At 41.5% G+C, this 26,179-nt stretch overlaps 1 protein-coding gene across 1 annotated transcript in view; it reads left to right on the plus strand.

Annotated features, from left to right (window-relative positions):
* Window positions 1-3,289: 3,289 nt before the first annotated feature.
* Window positions 3,290-26,179, plus strand: part of ADAMTS18 (ADAM metallopeptidase with thrombospondin type 1 motif 18) — a 100,583-nt gene continuing 77,693 nt past the window's right edge. The window contains exons 1-2 of the mRNA XM_032231103.1: window positions 3,290-3,299; window positions 3,783-4,099. Coding sequence (XP_032086994.1) covers window positions 3,290-3,299; window positions 3,783-4,099 — 327 coding nt within the window. The remainder of the gene's footprint in view (window positions 3,300-3,782; window positions 4,100-26,179) is intronic.

Consider the following 26,179-nt stretch of genomic DNA (forward strand, 5'->3'; position numbering starts at 1 on the left):
AAACCGGTAGCATTATACGCTGCTTGAAGAGATCCTTGCAGGGCTGCGGATACCCAGTCAGCTCAGGAAGAAGTAGGATATCTTCACTAGGCATGCTAATGAGCCCTGTTTCGTGGCAAAAAAAAAAAAGCATGCTGTGGTGCGGAGTATTTCCTCTGGAGCGTTAGAGCCTTTGCTCACCGAGGGGAATTCCCTCCTCATGCAGCTGCTTGTATTTTTGGCTACCGGCCTTGCTTAGCATCCTGAAATTCTGATTTAGCACTGCTGGTGAAAAGTGAGATGCTCTCGACAGAACATTTCCCCTCTCTCTACAGGGAAAAGCAAGCAAAGATGCCTCCATTTGCAAGCTTGTGAAGATGAGGAGATAGTAAAAACTCCATTGAAAAATATCTTTGTTTCTCCATGCAAAGGGGGGTGGGATGGGGTGGAAGGAAAGAGTAGATTTTCTTCCCAAGCTTACGGAAATGGAGGAAAGCAGCATAGTTTGTTTGCTTGCATTGGTTCCTTCGATTTCTTTTCCAGAGTTAACAAAAAAAAAGAGTCCCATGTGAGGAGGAATTTAAGATCCATTATTAATAAATGCCAATGAAGAATAGGTGGATAGTTTATTAGCCTTATGACCATATCGAATGAAAAAAAAAACAATGAAAACCCAAAAGAATCTGATAACAATCCTCTAAAAATAGCCGACTTAAACCCCTATAAGAAGCTTACAAACTTAAGATACAAGCTGTTATCAGAGATCAGAAAACTAGCAGTTCAGCTGAGTGCTTCAGTCAGACCTACTGTGCTTTGAAGCTGGAATCTAGAATTTAAAAGATGTGACACCCTGCTTATCTCCTTTGTGAGCAGGGGGTTGGACTAGAAGACTTCCAAGATCCCTTCCAACTCTGTTATTCTGTTATCTTTTTTGCTTTGGACACTGCTTCTCAAATGCTGTCGTTGATGACACACAACCAATGTAGCTATGGCACTTTCTAAGGCCCTTTGAGTTCTGTAGTCAGAATAAATCTATTGAACAATTTTTTATGGCTGCCCAGCTCATACATCAGTGACTCTGGGTGGTTTACAACATTAAAACTCCACAACATAAAAACCCATATAACCTCACCCTGCTCCTTAGGTGTACTTGGCACTTTCTATCCTATAATCTGCATAATTTGACCATCTTTGAGATTCTTCCACACCAATGATTTTCAATAGGATTTCTTCTGCAATGAATCCAGAACTAGAAACAACTCTTGGTATCCTCAGCTATTTACTCAGGGCAACCCTATCCTGCCCTTTCTTTATTCTACCTAGCAGAGGGGTCGGCAACCTTAAACACTCAAAGAGGCACAAAGGTCCTAACCGGAAGCCCCCTGTTCAATTCTGGAACTGAACGGAAAACCCACCCCTTGCCATAAAATCTCCTCCAGGCACACCATGCTACACCCCCCCCAAACCGGAAGCTCCTCTCAAAATTGTGGTGCCGACTGGCGACAGGGAGCCGCAGCAGAGGGATGAAAGAGCCACATGCAGCTCCAGAGCTGCAGGTTGCTGACCCCTGACCTAGTGCAATACCGATGGATCTGCCATCTTGGTAACTTCCCACAATGCCCTTGATTGGATAATAATGTGGGGGATTTGGGGAAATGAAGGGGAAGAGAGGAGCAACTTTCTGTTGCTTTCTGTTGCTTATTTATATGATACTGAACAGAAGGGCCAGCAAAGGACTCTGCAACTGAAAATCTTGAAGCCCAAAGTGTGAAGGGTAATTGACCCCATAATCTCTTGCGGGGTGGAGTCTGGGTACCTAAATGGAGCTAGCAGAGTGTTTTAATGGCCGGATGCCCTTCCTGTCACCAATGCAGAGCTTTGTTCAGCAGATATATTCCCAGTGTGCCCAGAGAGAGAAAAATATCTGCCTCTACCTAGGGATAATCGTATTATGAGTTCCTGCAGGAGCTCAACAGGGCATACTGTTGATGTACTCAAGAATTTCCCACTAGACCCCATTGGGTGGGGGAAGGGCTAAGCTAAGAAGATTGTCCAGCATAGTTATATCATTGGTTTCCAATAAGGGTGATTCTTTGCCATCAAATAAATGACAAATGAATGATTCAAGAATGATCAGGAAAGTTTCCAGTTGCAGTATTCTGCCTTTCATGGCAGAATTGTTCCAACCAGATTTTATATTTTTTTGCAATTGCCCTGGGAAGAGTTAGGGAGCCCCAAACAATTTGTTTTACTGGCTTCAATTATAAGCTGCTCTAATTCAAACATGACAGTGGCTTATAAGGTAATACAAATGTAGTGCCATATTAAAACCAATTGCAACCTAAAAGGACTGTGCTCCCAGGAACAGCCATCAGCCTCCAAGCTCATGTTTCAAAAGAATTTGGGCATCCGTGGCTGCATTGATAAATGAAAGACTCCCCTTTTGAACCCAAGGAATGGTAGTGGCATCCTTGTTCCTCTAATTGTTTGTCTCCATTGATGCATCTCAGGAAAGTTAACTTTCAGAGTGTGGGAAGCACCCCTCCTAGAAGAATGAAATATTTTGTTGAAATATTAAAAAGGCAGAATATTCTATTGCCCTGAATGAGAAATAGAGAAGCTCTTAAAAGCCAGAAAAATAGACTCGGTTTCCCTCCTCCCCAAGAAACTGAGGCCATCTTTTAAAAATGCTGATTTGGTAATCCATTCAAGACAGGATTAAAACCCCAAAGAAATCAGCATCTAGGATTAATTACTATATTTTCCAGGGTATAAGACGCACTTTTCCCTCCCAAAACAGGTTGAAAATTTGGGTGCAACTTATACACTGAATGTAGCCAAAAATGTGAGGCACAGAGGAGCCGATGGTCTGTGGCAATCCTTGCAGCCTGGAACAGCTGATTGGGGGTATTCTGGGAGGCCGATCCACCCGCCAATCAGCTGCTCATGCTGAATCAGGGTGCAATAATGTGCTGAAGCTGACCTGACTGTTTGCTATTTGCTGCAAGGACATGTCAGAGTTCGCAGCAGCAATCACATTCAGAAAGCACACACAGCTTCAGCAGGATTCAATAACTTCTCCTTATATATAACTCATTAAGCAGGTTTTCCAATGTGGTAGTTCAGCAGAGAAATTTCACTTTCAGTTTTAGTTTCAGATATCAGCACAGCATGCAGCTTTAGTACAGAACAGGCCATACCCAGGCTCCTTGCTGTCTCCTTCCTTGTTGCTCACACAGCAAATACTGTTTGTTTCCTAACAGCTATCAACTCTCTCAAACACTGACAGGATGCTATCCAGATGAATACCATGGATGCTGGTAGGCAGAGGCAGATTCATTTCTTATTTTCCTCCCCAAAATCTAAGGTGCATCTTACACTCCTATGCGTCTTATAATCCCAAAAATATGGTATATTTGTTAAACAAGATTTAAAATCCAAGGAAGCCAGCCCTTTAGACTCATTGCCAGCCTTCGTGAGACACACTAATTAAAATCAAATAAGAAAATGCACAAAACAAGTCTCTAAATTACAAAATGCTGTAGAACGAACTGTATAAAAATCCATGCACTTGTCAAACCAATTGGTCAGCAGCCGAGCCAGGGCTGCTTGTGATTCTGTTCACCACTAAACCATCTTTCCCATCAGGCTCCATGTTTCCAGTGTCTTTCTCCCAGCTTGGAACTGAACCAGATGGATTTTTCTTCCAACCAAGAATCCATAAGACCGAGAAAAACCCCCCTCCCAAAATGCCTATGGGAGGTGAAGCCTGGTGGCTAACCCCGTTCTCAACCTTCTTCCAGATTACATCTTTGTCATTCCTGTCGAGGTGGACTCCAGCGGATCCTATCTCTCGTATGACATTTGGCACAGTGCCAGGAGGAAGAGATCCACCGTGAGCTCAAAAGCTTCCTTGCACTACAGGTTTTCAGCCTTTGGAGAGGAACTGCATCTCGAGCTGAAGCCCTCGGACTTTCTGAGCCATAATGTGACTGTCCAGGTGCTTGGGAAAGATGGCATTGAAGATTCTCAGGTTCGTGACATTGAGCAGTGTTTCTATCAGGGATTTATAAGGAACTACAGTTCTTCTTCCGTTGCCATATCCACGTGCACAGGTTTGGTAAGTGTTATGTGTCATTGCTCGGTTTTCAGACTTCTACTGCGCTTGTTCTCTCCTGTTAGCTTAAGGCTGATTTAAAGTTGCCTGCCACTGCCCACAGCTGTTGCTTCCTATCTATGCTGCTAAGTCTCCAAGGTGCTTTCTCAAAAGGCAACTGGGCTTTCTTGATTTTTTTCCCCCTTGAAAATGTTTCGCGACTCATCCAAGAAGCTTCTTCAGTTCTAACTGAAAGAAAAAACAACAACAACGAGAAAGTCCAAGGACTTTGGGAAAGCACTTTTGGAGCAGCCATGACCTGGATAATTGACACTCTCCATAGAGAGAGCGGTTGATGGGTAAATGCGGAAGATGGGCTGACACAAACACCTTCTTGATCCCATCTGCACATTGTGTGGAGTGTGCATCCTGTATGATGATTGATTGATCTGACTTCTGTGCTTTGCTGTTTAAGTGTTCCCTAGTCAGAACTTTAAGATTCACAGACATATGGATGCAGAAAATGGATTCTAGGTAACTGTCCGTGAATGACAGATGCATATGTTAATCAAAATCTCGTAACATTTGCCTCCACCCCACCTAACCCTTAATTTCTCAGCATTCACAGCAAGAGGTTTAGATAGAGATGGTATCACTGCATGATAAACAGTGGTTCTCCAAATTGATTCTTGAGCAGTGGGAACACTTGGAGGACAGATGTTCATCTAAGTAAATTTCTTTTCTGCATCAAATATATCAGATATATGTTTGTGATGGGCAACACTTCACTAAAATTTCAGACTTTGGTACTTCTCGGATATCAACTTCTCAGTTTTACTACTCCTTTGCCTATACCTAAATGGACACTTATGGGGTGAATTCCAAATATTGTAATTAAAAAAGGAGACTTCCAAAGGCTAACCTCAGATTCAGAGGACTGGGCCTCTGTTCTATAGAAAAGCCCATTGCATTCCCGCTACTGAATCAGTAGTGAAGAAAAGAGGATATCATTACTAGTGAAAACAGCATAAATATAAGTGGCAAGGTAAAACAATGTAATAAAGTACGCAGGAGTACCTATGAATGCTCTAATATGGGCTTTAGCCCATATTGAATGCTTCCAATATGGGTTAAAAATTCAGATGAACACTAGGTGGCAACAAAGAATGTAAATCCCACTTTGCTGCCCTCTATTGGCATTGAAGAGCAGATTGGTATAGTAATTAAGGCACCAGAGTAGAAACCAGAAACCTATGAGTTCTAGTTCTCCTTTACGTACAAAGCCAGCTGGGTGACCTTGAGCCAGTCACTTTCTCTCAGCTCTAGGAAGGAGGCAATAGTAAACCACTTCTTTAAAATCTGCCAAGAAATCTTATGGGTTTGTCTAGGCAGTCTCTAAATTGGACACAATTGAGTGGAAAGAAAAAAAATATGGTGGTTTGGATTCCCCATCCTCCCCCGGTGCATAACATGATCGTTGCTATAAAATATTGTCAATGATTCTTGGATGAGAAAACCAGCAGTTTTGTGGTAGATACATCTTTGTGCTTAGGTCTTAGGATTCAATTTTTGAACATCTGTATGTTCAAGGACAGGAAGGCCTGGAGGAACATTGTCCATGGGGTTGCAATGGGCAGGACATGACTTCACAACTAACAACAACATGTGCAAGGTTGGTGAACGCGGTGGCTCAGTGGCTAAGACGCTGAGTTTGTCGATCAGAAAGGTTGGCAGTTCAGCAGTTTGAATTCCTAGTTCCACATAACAGAGTGAACTCCTGTTACTTGCCCCAGCTTCTGCCAATCTAGCAGTTCGAAAGCAAGTAGAAAATGCAAGTAGAAAAATAGGGACCACCTTTGGTGGGAAGATAATAGTCTTCTGTGCGCCTTTGTTGTTTAGTCATGTTGGTCACATGACTACGTAGATGTCTTTGGATAGTGCTGGCTCTTCAGCTTTGAAACGGAGATGAGCACTGCCCCCTAGAGTCGGGAACAACTAGCACATATGTGCGAGGGGAGCCTTTACCTTTACCTTATGTGCAAGGGTTTTGAATTGTATATATCCAGTCAGTCATTGCTTAGTAACCAAATGAACTGTATCTTGATGTGATGTGTGAAGCCAACTTCTGGTATCAATGTGGTGCTTGTAACTGCCACCATCCATACCTCCTCCTCCCTTTTCCACAATTAGTTTGCCCTATTCATTTTAGTCCTGGCAATTAAACAAACAGTTGCATTGCTTTACATGGTTGGCAGCCCTAATCAACCCGTTGTTCGTTTCATTAGCAGTAGCTTCCCCACAATGCAAGTGCAGTGGCCTATTCTTTCAAGCCCAAAGCATCACGTTGGGATTTGGAAGCAATTGTGTTTTAATAGACGGCAGGGATCCTTTGATCTTGCTTGCTCTGGAGTCTATGTGTGAGCAATTCAGAAAAACCTTTTCCCTCAGCTGCTGCTTTTTGTTGTGCAGAGCTGGCAGTAGATTCGGACAGTGAGGAGGTTGGGGAGGAACATGGGCCAGTCCTGGAGTCTGGGGAAGGCTCTGATGAGGGCTCTGTGTTGGAGGCAGAGAGGGGGCGAGAGCCGTATGCCAGTTATCAGCTGCCTTCAGAGTCAGCTGGAGCCTGTTCCCAGTGTGCGCATGAGCAGAGTTGCCAGGCGAAAGGAACAGCTAAAGAACAGGGGTTGACTTGGGAGTATGGCCACAGGTGAATGATGAATGGCCCCTCCCAGAGGAATTAAAAGAGGAGCAAAAGGGGAGTGGAGTTTGCAGTAGACAATTAGTTTGCTTAATTGGTTCCTGATTCTCTGAGACTCCTTGCCAAGTTTTGCAGATATCGGCCTGTCAGTTCTCCAAGCCAGATAAGGTCTGTCACTGTAAATCCTCCCTTGAAAGACTTTGCTGGATATGAACAAGTAGAACTCATAGTAAATTAATAAATTAATAAAATGACCTCATTCTCTGTCATCCCATTCTTCTTTTGCCCTCAATCTTTCTTAGCATCAGGCTCTTCTCCAGTGAGTCCTTCCTTCTTATTAGGTGGCCAAAGTATTTGAATTTCATCTAGCCTTCTAAAGAGCAGTCAGAGTTGATCTCCTCTAGGACTGGGGTATTTATTTTTGCATGTATTTTAAATAATACATACAAAAATAAAATGTATATTCATTTGCTTTATACATGTACATATATACCGTACACACACACACACTTTAATTTGCCAATCAAAGATATTTGTCTGGTCCTTGGATCGCTATCTATTAGCTGCCTGAGTGAATAGGGATATCTTCAGTTATTACCAAAAAGCAAATGTTATGAGCTCCATTGGTCATCCCTTCAAAAGGAAATTTCTATTGCCATCAAGAAAGACCTCATAATAAAGATGAAAATATGGTCTTGGAAGACTTCAAGAATTTAGACTTAGAAACCTGCATTATTTAATTGGTCAGCAATATCTTAGCCTTCCATTTAGGGAGTTTTGTTGCCTCATTACTCCCCTGCTACAGATCTAGTCCAAGGCTGCTGTGTCAACATAATGAAAGCCCTTGGCTAACTAGCAGCGTGGTATGGGTGCAAATGAAGTAACAATTGTATAGATATGACCTAGTTAGAAAATTCTTGGATAAGAAATTTACTGATTATATTACTGTCTGCCTTTCAGTGTGGAAAAGGGGGTCTTGCTTCTTTCTTGCCAAATTCTTTTTTTGGCAGGCCTACTGTAGGTTTGAAGTGCAGGGCAGACAAAGTGTGCAGATAATCCTGACCTTGGTTTGACCAGGACTGCTGAAAGCAAAATTAGTTTGGGTTTTAAGCAGTAGGGTATGTCTTTTAAGTCATAGATATGTTGCATGTGCCATATGTGGAAGTCATATGGATGTAGAACTAGTCAAGTGGGAATTGCATTTGGGGTTTCAGCTGATAACAACAAATCGTAGACTTTCACTGATTACAGAGTTGGAAGGGACCTTGTAGGTCTTCTAGTCCAACCCTCCACCCAAGCAGGAGACCTTACACTATTTCTGACAAATGACAGTCCAGCCTCTTCTTGAAAGCTTCCAGTGATGAAGTTCCCACAACTTCTGAAGTCAACTTCTATTCCATAGGTTGATTGATCTCACTGTAAGATAATTGCTCCTTATTCATAGGTTGAAGCTGTCCTTGATCAGTTTCCATCCATTATTCTCTGTCTGGCCTTCGGTTGCTTTGGAAAATTGCTCAACCCCCTCCTCTTTGTGGCAGCCCCATAACTATTGGAACACTGCTATCCTGTCTCCCCTAGTCCATCTCTTCATTAGATTAGCCATGCTGAGTACTTGCAACTGTTCATTAGATCTTTTAGGACATGCGAGGCGGGGGGAATATATTTTCTGCCCTTATGTGACTTGTCTAGGTGATATCAGTGCTAAATATCAGTACCGTTTGACAGCACTAACCTGTCATGTTTATTATGTTGCCGAGGATTTTGACAAGTGCTCAAAACTGCTATGAATATTTGGAGCTCAGTAGGCTACCCATTCATTTTGGGCTGAAGGTAAATGCTTCCGAGCAACTAAGTATTGGGTTTTCCCCCTGTGGGTCCTAGAGTCCAGGATTTCCTTAATTTCAAAATGTTGTTCACCTTCTATCATGATAGGAACAGGAGGTGTAGGTGCATGTGGTCTGAGTTGTGAGATTACTTCTCGTTTGAGTAAACTAATGTGAAACACTGGATGGACTTTCCTGAATGTCTTTGGCAGGAGTAATTCTGGGTTACTGGCTTGATTGGTTTGGTTATTGGGAAAGGTCCGATGAAATGTGGTCTTTGATGGTTGCAACGACTTCAGGAATTTTGTCGATAGGTATACTCTATCTCCAACATGGAAGGGTTTGGGATCTACTCTTTTTTTGTCAGCTTGAGTTTTGAAAGCCTCTCTAGCTTCCTATAACGCTAATCTAACCACTGGCCATGTGTTTCGTAGGTTGTCTATCCATTCTTTTAGGGGATGGTTGGTTCCTCTATGGGTAGTTCAGGCATGGGGTTGAAATCCTGGCCTGTTGCTACTTTAAAAGGGGTGAACCCAGTGCTTGAGTGCACAGCGTTATTGAAGCCCACTTCTGCAAAAGGTAAAAGACCAACCCAGTTGGCCTGTTGAAAATTAATAAAATATCTTAGGTATTGTTCTAGAACCATGTTCCAATTTTCAGTTTGACCATTGGTGCACGGATAGTGACTGGAGCTCAGTCCTTGAGTGGTGCCCAGTAGGTTTAAGAATGCCTCCCAAAATTTTGAGGTGAATTGGACCTCTCTGTCAGAGATGCTTCTCTGCGGGGCTCCATGAAGGCGATAAATGTGTATCAGGAATAACTTGATTAGAGTTTTGGCAGTTGGGATCTTTTGGCATGGTATAAAATGTGTCTGTTTTGAAAACAAGTCTGTTATGACCCAAATGACACTATTCCCTGCGCTTTCTGGTAGTTCGACAATAAAACCCATAGCTATCTCCTTCCAGGGTGCTGAGGGCTCGGCTACCTTCTGTAACAGTCCTGGCATTTTGCCTTGGTGTCTTTTGGCTGCTGCACAAATTGGACAGCTGGCTACATAGCTCTCGATGTCCTTTTTTAGTGATGGCCACCAAAATTGCCTTTTAATTAGATGTAAAGTTTTTACAAAACCAAAGTGTCCTGCTAGTTTGGAGTCGTGGCACCTTTCCATTAAGTACAGTCTTTGGCTGGCTGGAACATACAACTTCCCTCCCACCCAAGCTAGGTTATCTTTCATCAGACAGCTGTCTTTGTGGCTCAAAAACCATTTGTCAGTGGTTAAAGCTTGTTTAAATGTTTGGGTGGTGTCATTGTCCTCCAGAGTGTCTCCTTTTCCCTGGGATCTGGTGGTTACTCTAGTAGCTAGTTGATTGTCTTGTATCATGGGTTTGATTACGTTTGGCTTCATACTATTGTATTGCGGTTTCCCGGATAGTGCATCTGCCAGGAAATCTTTTCCCCCCGGGAGGTATCTGAGGGTAAATTCAAACCTTTTAAAGTACTGAGCCCATTGTACTTGTTTTGGAGAGAGTTTTCTTGGGGTCTTTAGGGCTGCTAAATTTTTATGATCTGTCCAGACTTCAAAAGGGATCTTACTCCATTTTAGAAAATGTCTCCAGGTTAAAAAAGCCCATCAAACTGCATAAGCCTCTTTCTCCCAAATGGCCCACCTTTGCTCAGATTCATTCAATTTTTTGGATGTGTAAGCACATGGTTGTAATTGGTCTTCTTCATTTTTCTGAAGCCACGTCGGCTCCTATCGCCACATTGCTAGCATCTGCTTGTAAGACGAATGGTTTCTCTGTGTCCAGGTGCTTTAGGATCGATTCTGCCAAAAGGCTACTTCAGTTTCGGGTTTCCCTCCCCCTTCGTTTTTAAGAGCTTGGTGATGGGAAGAGCAATTTGGGCGAAAGCGGGAATAAACTGCTGGTAAAAGTTTGCAAATCCCAGGAAGCTTTGCAACTGTTTGCATGTTCTGGGTGATTCCCAGTCAAGTACCGATTGCACTTTCGAAGGATCCATTTCTATGCCCTGGTGTGAAATGGTGCTATCTTAAGTAATCAATTTTTTTTTGGTGGAATTCGCATTTGGAGAATTTAGCATAAAGTTTTGCAGAGCAAAGTTTGTTCAGAACTGCCCGGACTAGTTTTACATGTTCTGCCTTGGTCTCAGAATATAATAAAATGTCATCCATATAGACTATGCAGCCCTTAAATAGATGCTCCTGCAACACTTCGTTTATTAATTGCATAAATACTGCAGGGGCCTCTTGTAGCCCAAATGGTAGCACTTTGAATTGATAGCATCCAAGAGGGGTGTTAAATGCAGTTTTCCATTCATCTCCCTCCTTAATCCTGATACAGTAATAAGCCTCCCTTAAATCCAGCTTTGAAAAAATTCTCCCTTTGGCTAGGTGTGCTAGCATATCCTTCATGAGTGGGAGAGGATATACATTTGCCCTACTGATTGAATTTAAATTTCTAAAATCAACACATAAGTGTTTGGAGCCATCTTTTTTCTCTCTAAACAACACTGGGGCTGCAACCTTTGGTTGGGCTGGTTCAATGAAACCCCTTGCTAGGTTTTTTTCAATGAATGCCCTCAGTTCTTCCAGCTCCCTTGGAGACATACTATACATCTTGGGTTTAGGGAGTTTGGCTCTGGGTAGGATTTCTATCGCACAATCAGTGGAGCGGTGAGGTGGAAGCTCATCAGATGCTTTTTCGCTAAAAACCTCAGCCAAGGGGTTTCCTCCTCAAAGAAGGGAGGGAGTGGAAATTCTTCGGTCTCCCTGCTCCTCAGGGCCAACTCCTTTCCACACTGGCCAGGTTTCGTAGGTTTTCCCCTCAATGGGCAATCTGGTTTCTTAGCTAGTGCCTGAGAACGGCATTCTGCAGCTCAGTGCCCCTCTTTTCCACACTTGAAACAGACTAAGGATTTTGGAGACAGTGTCGTTTGCAGTTTAAAAGGTTCTTGTTTCCATTGGGGTGGGGATTTCTTCCACATTCGTCCTGCCCAATACTGATTTCTGGCCATGTCGATCTCTGCCTCTTCAGCAATAAGATACCACTCATGTGGTTGGGGCACCTTGGGCCACACAAGCATTGTAGAGTTAATCACTCAGCCCAGCCTTGAACCAGCTTACCAGGATATCGTCTGGCCAGTTCATATGACATGCCAGGTCTCGGAATTCTTCAGTATACTCTGCCACTGGCCGGCGTCCCTGCTTCACAATTTTAATGCGGTCGCGTGCTTTGCGGTCTGCGAGGGGGTTCTTGAACTGTCATTGCAGGGCCATCATGAACTGATAAAAGTCCCACAGTTCTGGTGCATCGGCATCATGTAAAGTCACCATCCATCTGGCAGCGGCTCCTTCCAGGGCTAGGGTGACCACTCGTACTTGGGCTCCTTGGGTTCGAAAATCACACCCATATTCTTGCATGTAGGTGAGCACGTGTGCCACAAAGAATCCCAATTTCTTCGGGTTCCCATCAAATTTTACCCCCAGGGAGTTTTCCTTTCTAACTGTAGGTTTCAGGGTTGGTTCAGAGTGGTCCCCAACCCATGTGCCAACTGGGAGGAAGGTTTTCTGGGTTCCTAGCTGTTGCTGCTGTGCTGTCAGCTTGATCAGCAGGGACCAGAAGGGGTTAGTTCCCCTGGCATCACCCCCGTTTGCCACCCTTCCAACGCTTCTTGGTTGCCGGTCTGGCTCCCCCCAGATGTTGAGATTTTCCAAAATTTCCATCACCATCTGGGTTACATGCCTCTTCAGAGGATCCACTCTCAGCGCGGCTTCATTTAGCTCCTCCTGGTCAGAGGGGGCTTCTAACTCCAATTTCCACCCTGGTTTTTGGCTACCTTGGGTAAGAGTGACTCCCTTGGTCTTCCCTTCCCAGCCATCTTTTGTCCCGATTCTGATTGACCAATGGGGCTTTTTGGGGTCCTCCAAGCTCACTCCATTCTCTCCACCAGGATACAAGGAGCAGGTCTCTGGTTGTGGAGGGGTTTCCATCTCTCTCCAGTAGTCAGTTTCCCCTTGTTCATTGTTATGCTCAGACATGGTTTGCTGGGCCCCCTCGGTAGAATAAAAATGTTTCTCTCCTGGTTGACCACTTTGCAGAGAGATGCTGCTTTATGTAATGGCTCCTCTCCTAACTTGAGAAAGTAAAGACTCTTGAAACAGATTATTTCAAAAGGAACCTTTAATCAAGCAGGATGGAAACCATTAGAAGCAAAACAGCATCTGAAAACCTTTAGGCCATGCAAATGGGATTAAGCTGATAATGACCCCTCCCCTTTCTCCAAATGCAGATTCTGACCAATGCACAAGTGTGAAGATGCTTCCTTAACTCTTCTGCCCTGGGAGTCAATAAAGGTTCCCATAGCTATCTCTCGTTAGACATCAAAGTTATATATCCCACATGGCTACCATAAACATCCCTCCAGAGATGTTGGGACCTCCAGTCTCCCGGTGACAGGAAACCAGTTGTAAAGTTGTAAAACTCAGTTGTTTCAGATGTAGCTAATGATTTAACTCCGAGGCTCCCCTCCTCCTAACTGAATGGCAGTATCACTTTTAGGGATCTGACATCATCATCTTGAAAAAGATTTTGTTGAGGGCTCAAAAATGCTGTGAATTCTTGGAGCGGAGTATGATTTCCTTGAAATCCACCTGCGTTCTAAAATATCAATTGTCCCCAAGGTGCTTTTCCAAAAGGCAACTGGATTTTCTTGAGGTCCCCCCCCCCCCCCAAAATCATTTCACTTCTCATCCAAGTAGCTTCTTCAGAGTCACTGCACAACTTCATGATATAAGATGTGTGGCTTATTAGATAATGATATAGGGGATGGTGAAAAGTTTGTTGTACATCTTTGAACACATGTTTGAAACAGTAGAGCTTTCATCCTTAATCCCCCACATGGACTGTACGGCCATGCACTTTTCCCTACTTTCAAAGGAGGCAGCTGTATGGAATGTTATTTCCCATGGCATATGCTTTCAATTAGCCTAGTCCAAATAGCAGGAACTGTTTAAAGTTAATAATACGATACTGAGCTTGTCGATCAGAAAGGTCGGCAGTTCGATGGTTCGAATCCCTAGCGCTGCGTAACGCAATGAGCTCCCTTTACTTGTCCCAGCTTCTGCCAACCTAGAAGTTTGAAAGCACATAAAAATGCAAGTAGAAAAAATAAGGACCACCTTTGGTGGAAAGGTAACAGTGCACCTTCGGCATTTAGTCATGCCGGCCACTTGACCACGGAGATGTCTTTGGATAGCGCTGGCTCTTTGGCTTTGAAATGGAGATGAGCATCATCCCCTAGAGTTGGGAACGACTAGCACATATGTACGAGGGGAACCTTTACTTTTATCTTTTACAGGAAGAAAAGCAGATTTTCTCCAACTAACCAATACTGTGCTTAATAAATTACCATGATATTAATACATAGAACACTTATTCCGTTTTCATGAACCAACATATTTCACAATATAACCTGTAACTTATATACCAAAGATATATATACATACATAGATACATATGAAAGATAGAGAGAGAGAGGGAGAGAGGGACAGAGATACATGTAGATATATAGAATATCTATAACTTCTTGAATTCATCATACCTTACAAAATTGACTACATATTTCATCATACATGTACCATTGTATTATATGTTCCTTTTATGCATTTTTACTACTATTATCCATGTACTCTATGCCATACAATAAATAACTAAATGAATGCATTTCTTTTGGTGGAAAGTTAAAGATAACAGGGCAAAACAGGTCACAAAATAGTTGGCGAAGTATAAGTATTATTATTATTATTATTACAGAGAATTGAAAATGTAAGGAGATATTTTCCTGGGCTGCTGTGTTAGGAAGTTGGACAATTTAACATCTTGCCTTTTCAACCCTGCTGTGTTGGAACTATTTAAAATTGAACTATGGCTTATAAAACAGATCCTGCAATTTATGGTGTGAATCTCCCATCTGAAGCCTAAATGTTTGTATATCATCTCGCAGAGGTCAGAAATACTGCATCTGCAGCAGAGCTGCTCAACCTTGTGTAACACTTCGAGGTGTTGACTGTGGAATCTTTAAATGAAGTTTCTAAAAGTTGCATTATATTTTGTTGCCCTTGACTGTTATATTGCAAAGTTTTGATGTTTTCATCAAGATGTAGATGTGTTCACTTACTTGTTACAATATGTCCAATGTGAGTAAAAGTTGCTATTCTCTGTCTCTCTCCCTCCTTCCCCCATCTCTCTATCATCTATCATCTCCAAACTGGTGAAATGATGTAATTTCAGACATCCTTAAAAGCCATATTTTATACTGCCAAAAATAAATCATAATTAAGGAAGTGTGAATATGAAAACTGTCTAAACTACCACAAGATCCAAACAACGGAAACAATCTTGGAAGGTCAAGTTGCTGGTTTGTTTGTGTTTGAAATAATTCTTTTTGATATATCATTACAGCAGCTTATATGTCTGGGATAAGTGCTGGCACTTTTCACCAATGGTTTTTAGAAGATGGTTCTTAGCCTATGAATGGAGCCTTACTAGAGTCCCTCCTGTACAAATGTAGCCATTAACTCTTTATCTGACCTCATGAAATGACCTTTGTACCACTGTGAATGTCTCATATTTAAGGTGACCAGATGTCCCGCTTTTGGCGGGACAGTCACAATTTTTCAAAATTTGTCCCATGTCCCGCGGTATGTTCAAAAAGTCCCAATATTCCAAAAGAAAGAAAAGACGCCGAATCATCACTTTTAAAAAAGACGCCGTTAAAAAAATGTTTTTATTTCTCTGAAGTGTCGTTCCCGATGTGACCTTTAGAGGGCAGTGGTTTCCCTCCCTCTTATCGGCTCTCTCGAAGTGCCCAAAGAGGGGCGAGGCTCCCTCCCCTCCTGCACGTGTGCAGTGGGGGGGGGGCTTTCCAACGGTGGCAGTGCGGCGAGGAGGAGGCTCAGTCCCAGGCCAAGCGGCTCAACTGTAGGAAGTTTTTTTATTTTTGCCCGCTTCTCTCGGGCACTGCTCTCTCTGCAGCCATGCCGTGCAAGCTGCCATCAGCAACCTGGTCCGGTGAGCCGAGGGGAGGCAAGAGGTGATCCGGTTGGGAGAGGCTGGCGATGGGGGTGGCTTTTGAAAGGGTTGGGGGGCGTTGGGGGAAGGCAATCGCGGGAAGGCTTTTTTTTTTACAGCTCAGGTGCTCCGAGCCCCCCTCCGTCAATGGTGTCCCGCTTTACCCATCTTAAAATCTGGTCACTTTACCCATATTACTACTAGAAAGAGAATTAGGAAATTCTTGTATTCAGGTGGAGTAAATCCTGCTGAAGAATAAGTGTTATCAGGTCTAAGCAAATAGAAGTATGGATTTCAAACTTCCCACAATATTTTATTAAAGAAATATTCTGGGACTATTCCCTTGATTAGTTATGGTGGGGGACATGACCTTTTGTCAAATGATGGTTCTTCCATAAGATATGACTCTTTTTAGCATTGCTATGAGACTTTGTGGGCTCAAGAACATGGTTGCTATTAAAAAGATGCCACAGGTTTATCCTTGAATTAATTATCTGCTGTGGAGGAACAGAAGGCTGGATCATATCAGCTGCTAGTTTGATCCAGTGAAGTCATTCTTATGTAATAATAATATGAATCTTACTGAACATAGATTTCTAATGCACCTTCGTGCATCAGTTGAGGTCTGTATTAAGTCATGGATTCAATTACCAATAGGAAGCAGCTTGAAGACGCTAGTTAGACAAAATAATTTCACGATCATTTGGCAATACAATCATTTTCATCAAATATAGAATATAGGTGGAAGCTCAGAACCAACGTACCCAAACAACCAGATGTGGCACACATGGCACATCCATCTGGTATCAATTATTTTCTTGAAGGAATTTACTGATTTATAATAATATAAAATAATAATATAACATAATATTATGTTTATATATAACATAAAAGAAACAGCTAGGACATTCTTATTGCTGAATTGTTAGATAAGAAAACAGTGTAGCATTTGACAAAAAGGATGCTCTAGGCAGTGAAATTCTTTGGTACCTTCTCTAGCTGTTTTAACATCTTATTGATTAAAATCTTTGTAGACTTTTCCTCCGAGGGGTGGGATTTTGTTGCTTGTAAGGATATAAGCAGCAAAGTTATAGTTATACAGTCATAAATGGGAGGAGCTGGGTGATACGAACAATGAGAAGATTAATAGCAATGCAGACTTAGTGAATGGTTTGACAATGTTGAGGGAAATATTTGTTTAGCAGAGTGATGGTGTTTAGGGAAAAAACTGTCCTGTCTCTAGTTGTTCTGGTGTGCAGTGTCCTATAGTGTCATTTTGAGGGTAGGAGTTGAAACAATTTGTGTCCAGGATGTGAGGGGTCTGTAAATTAGTGAATTCTTTCCAAATCTACATCTAATGCATATAAATAAGCAAATGGGCATTTCATACAGATCTGTCTTCTCTTATTGTGCACTTTATTGGTGGTATACAAATATTTCTTCCTGATTACATTCAAGTCCATACATTTATCTAAATGTAAATTTGGGATGGATTCCTTTGTTTCTATTTCTGATTTATAGTATTTGTGTTTTACTATATGTCTGAATTGCACAAAATAACAGTAGTGTGGGTCTCAGATACATCTGGTTGGCCACTCTTTGTCCCAGAACACTGGACTAAGTTACAGTACATCCAGTGGTGGGATCCTTCCGGTTTAACAACCAGTTGGGCGATCGCGTGCTTTGCGCATGGGAGCAGTTTTAATAAAATTTATCTTCCATGTTACTTCTGGGGAGTAACACAGCTGAGGCACAGCAATCCACTCTGCGCGTGAATCAGCTAAGAGGTTATAGGTAGATAAAGCACAGGGGTGGCCGAGCTGGCCCAGCTGATCATCTGAGTGAACCGGTTCGCTCCCCAGCTGATCGCTGGAGCTACTGGTTCCCCTGAACCAGTCCGAACCAGCTGAATCTCATCCCTGTGTATATCCCATATTCTTAGGCATCTTTGCACATCCTCATCATAGTTGAAGGTCTGGTTAAGATGGAATTCTGCTTCTCCAGTGACCAAAGCTAAGAAGCAGTTTGCCATTGGAGCCAAGGCAGTCCCACTCCTTACAATTTAGAGCTGTAATTTATAGCTTAAATCTGTCATGAATTTAAATTGATAAATTGGAAAAATGCTCAGATCATCCTTAAGTGACTCTTCTTGGTGCTATGATCTTCTCTGGCTAATCAAAGAACATGCCAGTTTATTGGTGGTCCTTGAGACCATTTTTTGGGAGGAACATGATGTTCTAGGCAGCAAACTTTGGACATCTTCCATTCTGCGAAGGTTTTCATCAAGAAATGATATTCATAAGCTTGAAACCAAACAAGTAAAATCGAATACATGCCTGTCATATGGCACGAAAATGTGAATGATCTTTGTTCTCTTTGCCTTTTCTTTGACTTCCCAGTTCAGACTTGTTTATAAACATATGAAAAAAAAAGTATTTGGGAGGGGGAGTTAGAGATGGGAGTGCTTCCTAGTTCCCATGTAACTCTTTTAATTTCCTCTATGATTGCAGTCTTTAAGTTTCTGCCAGGCAGCCAATGTTGGATCTGTTTTGCAGATGACAAATGATCTCCACGCAGCGAGCAGTTTGCAAGACAGCCTTCCTCAACCAGATGCATGTGCCTGAAAAGTCACAGCATGTAGCTGATTTTATAGGGATGCTGGAATTGGAAGCACATCACATGCGGTGCTGAAGGGAGCATTTTTCTTTTGAAAAAAAAAAGGCTGCGATGCTTAAAGAATGTGCACTCAAATAATGGAAAAGCACATTCAAAGGAACCTCATATATTGTCAGCACTAGATAGAAATGCCCAGGAATAGGTGGAGAATGTATTTTTTTCCAACACTGGGTGCTCACAAGAGATTTTCCCCCATATGGAATTGAGAGAAAGCATCTACATGTGGTAGAACCACAGATGCTATGTCAATCGTGAAGAATCAAGACCATGCATTAAGTTGCAGTTAAGAAGATTTATTGCTCAAGCCTACAGACAAGAATCTAGTCAACTAGCGGCCACCATTAAATTGACCAGCATAAAATTGATGCTAAATAAGAGACAACGGAATACAAGGGAGGCTGAACTTGGAGCATTTCTGGACAGTAATGATTCTAGACTGGGTCCTCTCTTGACTCTATCCTCAGGTTCTACCTCTTCTCCCAAATCTCTCACATTTTGTTGTTTACAACTTGAGATCATTCTTGAGGTCAGAAGAAATAATTTTATTTGACTAGAATAGCCTAGTTAGTGTTTCTGCTTACCAGCCACTTCTCCATAGGCTTGGGATTTGTTGACACAGACATCATTTTATTAATACCATAGACTTCTCAATGTAGTGAGGGGACAAAAGTTTGTGATAAAAGGGAAACCTGGATGTTTACAGCTCTTCTGGAATTCAAAGTTAACAGAACTTGAATTGTAGCCAAGGAAGAATTAATCAAAGATTCTTTTATTACATTTTCATTTTCCTTTATACAATCACTTAAATACTGTGCAGTTAAAAAAAGAAGCAATAAACAACTCATAACACTTCTATCCTACATACACCCTTCCTTCTACCCCTCCAACTTTCATTTCTGCCTTCCAACAATCCCCTCTTCTACTTCCCCTCCCCCTCAGCCATTCCTTTCTCCCCTTCCCACCATCTCACCCTCCTTACATTCCCTTCTCACTCCCTCTTAATTCCCCCCTCTTCTTTCCCTCTACACCTCGCTTCGGTGTATTTCTAGTATTCATTGGTCTATTTGTTTTGTACTAAAACAAAAGAAAAATAAAAGGAAAAGAAAGAAGAAAAGAAAAAAAGAAAAAAAAGCAACAGTATCCAAGTGCATTCATTGTTCTGAAAATTGAGTCTATATTTCCACCCTCCCCCCCCCACCCCCTGAACCCCCCTCCCTGACCCCCTTCCGACTTCCCAGGTCCCATTCCCGGCATCGTTCTTTATCAAGCAAAGTCTGGAGTATATTGAAACCAAATAGATTAGAAGTTACAAAATAATAAAAAATAATAAAAAATAAAGAACAAAAAAGAAAAGAATAATAAAAAGAAAAAAAAGGGGGGGGGAAACCCCCCCCCAAGAAAGAGAAGTCAATATACTCTCTAACATTAAACTCAGCTTCTCATTATTTTTAAAATCTTAAACAATGTCTTTACCTGCTTCTGCATATAAATTCTATACCTCCCATCCTGCCTTTACCCGTATCCGCATATATATTTTATCCTCATCCATTGCTCCTCTCATATTTACTCCACCCTCGTGTAGACTCTCCAGATAATCTTTCTTAACCTTGTATTCAAATAACAATTTATACAAAAATCAGCTTACATTCTGGATCAAGGTAATCTAATTGAACTTTCACTACCCTTCCATCTACCCCACGCACCCGACTCCATTCATCCCAAACCACAATCCAAGAAAACTATGATCTCCGCTCTCCTCGCCCCAAAGAATAGATCATGCGCAGTTTAAATTAAGATTCAAACAAGTCTTATATAAGTCCCATACAATATATGTCCAAATTCAGCACCGCTTCTTTCAGTCTCAATATCTCTTCATCGGTATACAGCTTTGTCATTTTATACCAGACAGGACTCCTGAAATTTTATTCAAATTAAAAATTTAAGAAGTATTTTAAAGGCATAGCTGGATCTTTATTCTTTACTCTTCTGCCCTTCTGGAAAGGGAAAGCAACACCCTCCGCCTTGTAGCCACGTGTCCCGCTGCTTATCTTCTCCTTCTCCTTGTCTTTCTCCAAGTCCGGGTGAATCAGGAAGTCCCGCCTTCAGAGTTTTGTAGTAAAAATCTCGGGCTTCGCAAACAGAATTGAGACGATATTTTTGGTTCTCAAATGTGACTGTGATACCAGATGGCACTTCCCATTTATATTGTATCTGAGAATCTCTGAGTTTTTCAGTTAAGAAAGTGTAGTCTCTCCTTGCTCTTAATATTTGAGATGGTATTTCTTTAATCAAGTCCTGTCCATCGATTCGCAGCCTGTTATTGTAGAACTTCTGTATTATCGCATTTCTGGATTCTCTTGTGGTGAAATATATAATTATGTCCCTCGGAAGCTGTCGTTGTTTTGCTACACACGAGTTCTGGCGATAAATTTTTTGAATCTGCCAATCAAAGTTAAATCCCGGACTTCCCACCGAACGTCTGAAAGCTTCAAAAAAAGTCTGTTTCAAATTCTCCTGTTCCTTTTCACGCAATCCTCTGACTCTTATTGCAAACGCAGTCTTATTGTAATTTATCATAACAAGTTGTTTTTGAGCATTTTCAACTTCCTGTTGTAACGTTTGAATTTTAGATGTCAAATTAGAATTAGTTTTTTTTCCAAAAGTTCCAATTTGTCCTCCATTTCAGAAACATAGTCTGTCATAATAGTCATAACTCTGATCGTATCTTCCCTTGTTTGAGCAATCTTGGCGTCCAGTTTATCATATAAGTCCGATAAAAGTTGTTTAATTTCCTGTCTGAACTCTTTAAGGGTTTCAAAAAGAAATTCTTGCGTTAAGAGATCTCCAGTAGAGGGCGTGGGAGGCAAGGGCAGCGATTTTGTAACAATTTCTTGAGATGTATTATTAAGGAAACGCTTAGACTGCTTCGATTTGGGAGCCATTATAAAAAAACGCACAAACAAACAAAGTCTCTGCTCCCCTCGGTTTTAAATGGGATACTATTTGTCATATATCAAACGCAGAAGCTATAAAATCGCCATCTTGTAACGCAACTGGATAAGAAAGCCTTTTACAAAATTGAAGCTGGTATTTTGAATAGTAATAAGAAAAAAATTTACAACTTCAAGTTAATATTTGGTTTTGAAGCCATTTCAAAATTTATCTGCCTGCAGTTAATAAAACTCTATTGCCTGAATATGCAGCTTTAAGTAAAGAAGCTGAGTTCCCCTTTTATTTTGAAGTTAAGGCTTGGCAAAACTTTCAGTGAGTAAACATTGTAACAAGACCGTTCAGCAGATTCATCACCATTTAACTTCCAGATAAGCAAAGTTAATGAAGGAGTAAAATTCTTGTAGAAATAAAACTAATTAAAAAGCTTCTGCTGGCCTATTGTGAAACCAAAACATATGATAAGCAATCTCTTTTGTTTTGAATTCTTGTGAATTCTTGTGAGGATTAACAAAAAGTGTTCATTATTACCGGAGAAACCAGCCTGCTCGGCGCCATTTTAAAAGCCTCTAAGTAAATAATTTTTCGGAGGAGAAAAAGAAAAGAAGCTAAAATGTTGATAAACAATTATTGTGCACGGAAATGGATTCAGCTCGTGATAAGATTAAATCAAACAAAACTTTGAACTGAGTGGGGGAGACCTACTTTGTCCTGCACAAGGCAGTTTGAAATTCCCAGCACGGACAGCTGTTCTGCCTTGGGCTAGCCCCCCTTTCCCTGCAAGCACAAAAGCTGCAAAAATCGAAGAGCATTTGCCAGCAAAACAATTTCTTCTTTCCTTCTTGCCTGAAGGATAAGAAAACCTGATAAGACGTCAGATGGAAGATCCTCTAAACAGGTACGTAGCCAGGAATTCGGAGGCAGCTGATTTTTTTGCTGCCACCACCAGCAGGCTCCTCCCAGGAAGCCGCCAAGGAAGAATTAAATTGAACACTTTATCACCTTTTAGATTAGAATGGGATTCAGATGGGCCCAAGAATTTCCTAAATGGGCTTTGAAATGGAGATGAGCACCTACCCCTAACGTTGGGAACGACTAGCGTGCAAGGGGAACCTTTACCTTTACTTTTATAATGTTATAAGGAACAATAGAGATCACCATTTGTCTATGGAAACCACGGGGCAGCAGATTTCAGACTAGGAATGCCCTTTGCTTCTGATCTGCTGCTGTTGATCTGAAGATCTGGGTAGAGATCAAAGGTGGATTAAACAATGGTGACTACGGAGTTCACCATTTTCATCATTTGCAAGGCAAGAAGAGATGAGAAATGGCTCTATGGTAAAATGGAGACAGGATAGCATTATGTCATTCTGCCCGTCTTGTATAAGACTTTAGTGCCTGATTTGATAGCCCTCTTGGTAGGTTCTCAGAACTTGGTAACTCATGACTAATGCCATTCTTCACATGTGGGAAATGAAGTTCCTTGAATGCTCTGAACTAGTAGCAAAACAAAAAGCATAATACTCTTATGGAAGTGTTTATTGTTTCTTTTGCTGTTGAGGTTAATTTTCTTGAGCACTACTACCCTTTCTGTTTTCTGTTTACTTCTCGCTCTCTCTCTCTGTATGAGAGAGAGAAAGAGAGAGAGAAGAAAAAGGAAAAGAAAAGAAAAGAGAGAGAGAGAGAGAAAGGAGGAAGAGGAGGTTTCTGCAAATGGTAATTTCCCCAAGCAATTCGTCCTATTACTCAACAAAGTAGGTCTATGTCTATCAGCCTTACCATCTGTCTTCATTGTTTGAGGAAATAATATTACTGATTAAAGAGATTTCCTGCTATTTGCACTAACTTCACATTTATTTCGCAAATGACTTGATTAGCCATTTGATTTTCCTATGTGTGACTATCCCTCTTCCACTCCTGACAAAATTTTCCTATCACTCACCTATATTTTAACCTTTCATCAGCTACTTGTTGGCGCATGAGTTGCAGTTCAAACAGTGCTGCCTTCTTTCATGGTAAAACAAGCGGAGCATTAGGGAATTCCTCTCCTAATCCTGTGGCTTCCCGTTTGCTTTGCAATGCTGGGTGGAACTGTCACTGTGAATAAAGTATTTAGGCTGTTACCCTGAACTTGCAGAAATCTTGCTTGACTTGGAACGAAGATTTGATGGCCCGATGCAGAATAGAATAGAATAGAATAGAATTCTTCATTGGCCAAGTGTGATAAGGCACACAAGGAATTTGTCTTTGGTGCATATGCTCTCAGTATATATAAGAGAATAAAATACATTCATCAAAAATAAAAAGATACAACGCTTAGTGATAGTCAAGGTTACTAATAAGCTATCAAATCGTACTAGGAAACAAATAAAAACAATATAAATTGAAAGGTACAAGCAACATAGTTATAGTCATAAGTATGGAGAAATAGGTATCAGGAAGGAAGAGAAGAATAATAGTAATACAGTCTTAGTAAATTATTGACAGTGTTGTGGGGATTAGTTGTTTAGCATAATGATGGCATTTGGGGAAAAACAGTCTTTGTGTCTAGTTGTTCTGGTGTGCAAAGCCCTATAAGGTCATTTTGAGGATAGGAGTTGAAACAATTTATGTCCAGGATGTGAGGGGTCTGTAGATATTTCCACAGCCCTCTTTTTGACTCATGCAGTGTACAGGTCCTCAATGGAAGGCAGGTTGGTTGCAATTGTTTCTTCTGCAGTTCTAATTATTTCTGCAATTCTAATTATCTTCCCTCATTTTTGTTGGTTTCGTTATTGGCTTCTCTTAAGTTGGCATTTAATGCAGTTTAGGATAGATTCCTTGCTAGAATTCAAAGCTAATTATCTTGATTTGTTTAGTCTAGAGTCCACACCATTGGTCTGATTGTCTTCTTCTATACTGAGTATGGAATTTCATCTTGCTCCAAATTGTAATTCAGGATTTGCATCTGGATTGACCATTTCTGTTCTCAGTCCTAAGTGTATTTTGATGTTCCTCGTAATTTCATGAATGTATCACGAAACTAAGGTTCACGGGAATGAAATTCATGTGTACATGGTGTAATAGGGAGAGGAGAAAATATTTCTTTTTTCAATGCAACATGGGCAAGTTATTTTTAAGTAATTGAGATGTGAATTCTTCAGCTGCCTTCGAATATTACATACGCCAATAACAGACACACCCCTATTATATGCTCATGTAGGCAGTTACAACACGAATGTTTAACATTGTAGAGAACATTGGGCCAAGTTGTTCAATTTGATGGAAAGAAAATTTACTATCTTTCCAAAAGACAAGGGAATGCCAGCAAAACTCTCACGGGTACACTGTGCTTATAATTAGCATGTGACCAGATGGTTAAGAAGAGAGTGCAATGCGGCTGTGCATGTGTGAATGGTTTTTTTCCCTTCCATAATACAGTCCTCTAGATGTTTGCAGTCTTCCAGATGTACTCAAGTGCAAAGTCTCTTCCAAGTACAATTCAACTGCTGATGACTTAATGTATACATCCATAAAGTTCTCTTGACCACCTTTCCAAAGTGGATGGATACTGCCTTCAAAAGTCTTCTTCCTGTTAGTGTTCTGACCCAGCTTCCCAAACATGACAAATCCTCTGGAGTTAACTCAATGATTCCTTTATTAGGAGTGCCAGCAGCCCTGGCAAAAAGTCTCTATTTCAATGCAGGCTAATGAATCTGTTTGGCAGGGGAGATGAATAGTTGTCTGCCACATCTATTCATCTCCACCCCCTGCCTTTTATCCCCAGAACTAGGGTGCTGCTTCTCCAGCATCAGTGGCTCTTCCATCCTAAGGATCAGCCCATAGATTTCCACTGCTCTCCTCTCCTCTGCCTTCTGTGCATCCGTGCGTCAGGCACTGGATCCAGCTGTTCCTCCTCTCCCTCATTAGCCACCTACAGACCTGGGGACTGTTGACTCTCCATCTGAGGGCTGATAGACACCCCAGGCTTTGCCACCACCTCCCTCCCTCCCTCTCTGACAGTTCCATTCCCTCTTCCCCCTTGGAGCTCTCAGGTTGCCTTGATGCTGACTCTCACGCCTCCTTTTTCTCCTCTGATTCAGCTCTGGGGGGTGGGGTGGGGCAGGGTGGCAGACTTAGGATCATTTGTCCTTCTTATGACCATTGCCCCAACGCCAGAGTCAGGTGATCAAAATTGAGACACTTGGCAACTGATTCATATTTATGATGGTTGCAGTGTCCCGGGGTGACGTGATCCCCTTTTGCGACCTTCTGACAAGCAAAGTCAACGGAGAAACCAGATTCACTTAACAACCATGTTACTCTTTTAACAACGGCAGTTATTCACTTAACAAATGTGGCCAGAAAAGTCGTAAAATGGGGCAAAACTCACTCAACAAATATCTCACCTAGTGACATAAATTCTGGGCTCAATTGTGGTCATAAATCGAGGACTACCTGTACTTCTTAAGGAATCAACAAAGATAAATTTCTTTCAGCAAGGACAAATTTAAATTAGGTGGAAAATTAGAAGCATGTTTCTGGCTTTCTCAGGACTGTAATTTTGTCAAGTTGATGCAATGGTGGTAAGATTCGTGTAGGAGGTTCATTTATTTATATTACATGTATGTCTTCCCTGACACCCCCAAACTAAAAACTCTGGTCAGTGTGCAGTAAAACCAATTTTAATATGCAATTAAAACCCTAAACATCTGGAGGAAGAACAATCATTTGAAAACAATAAAACACACAGAACTTCACACTCACTTTATCCTAACCCATGGGGACAAAGCCAAATACTTGAAAATTGCAATAACCTACTCTGTATGTTAACGTGCTTCTCCTTTTCCACAGCTCAAATATGTGCTTAAACTAAGCTATTGGTAATAGG

The sequence above is a fragment of the Thamnophis elegans genome, chromosome 14, assembly GCF_009769535.1.
Source record: "Thamnophis elegans isolate rThaEle1 chromosome 14, rThaEle1.pri, whole genome shotgun sequence".
Classification (NCBI taxonomy): Eukaryota; Metazoa; Chordata; class Lepidosauria; order Squamata; family Colubridae; genus Thamnophis; species Thamnophis elegans.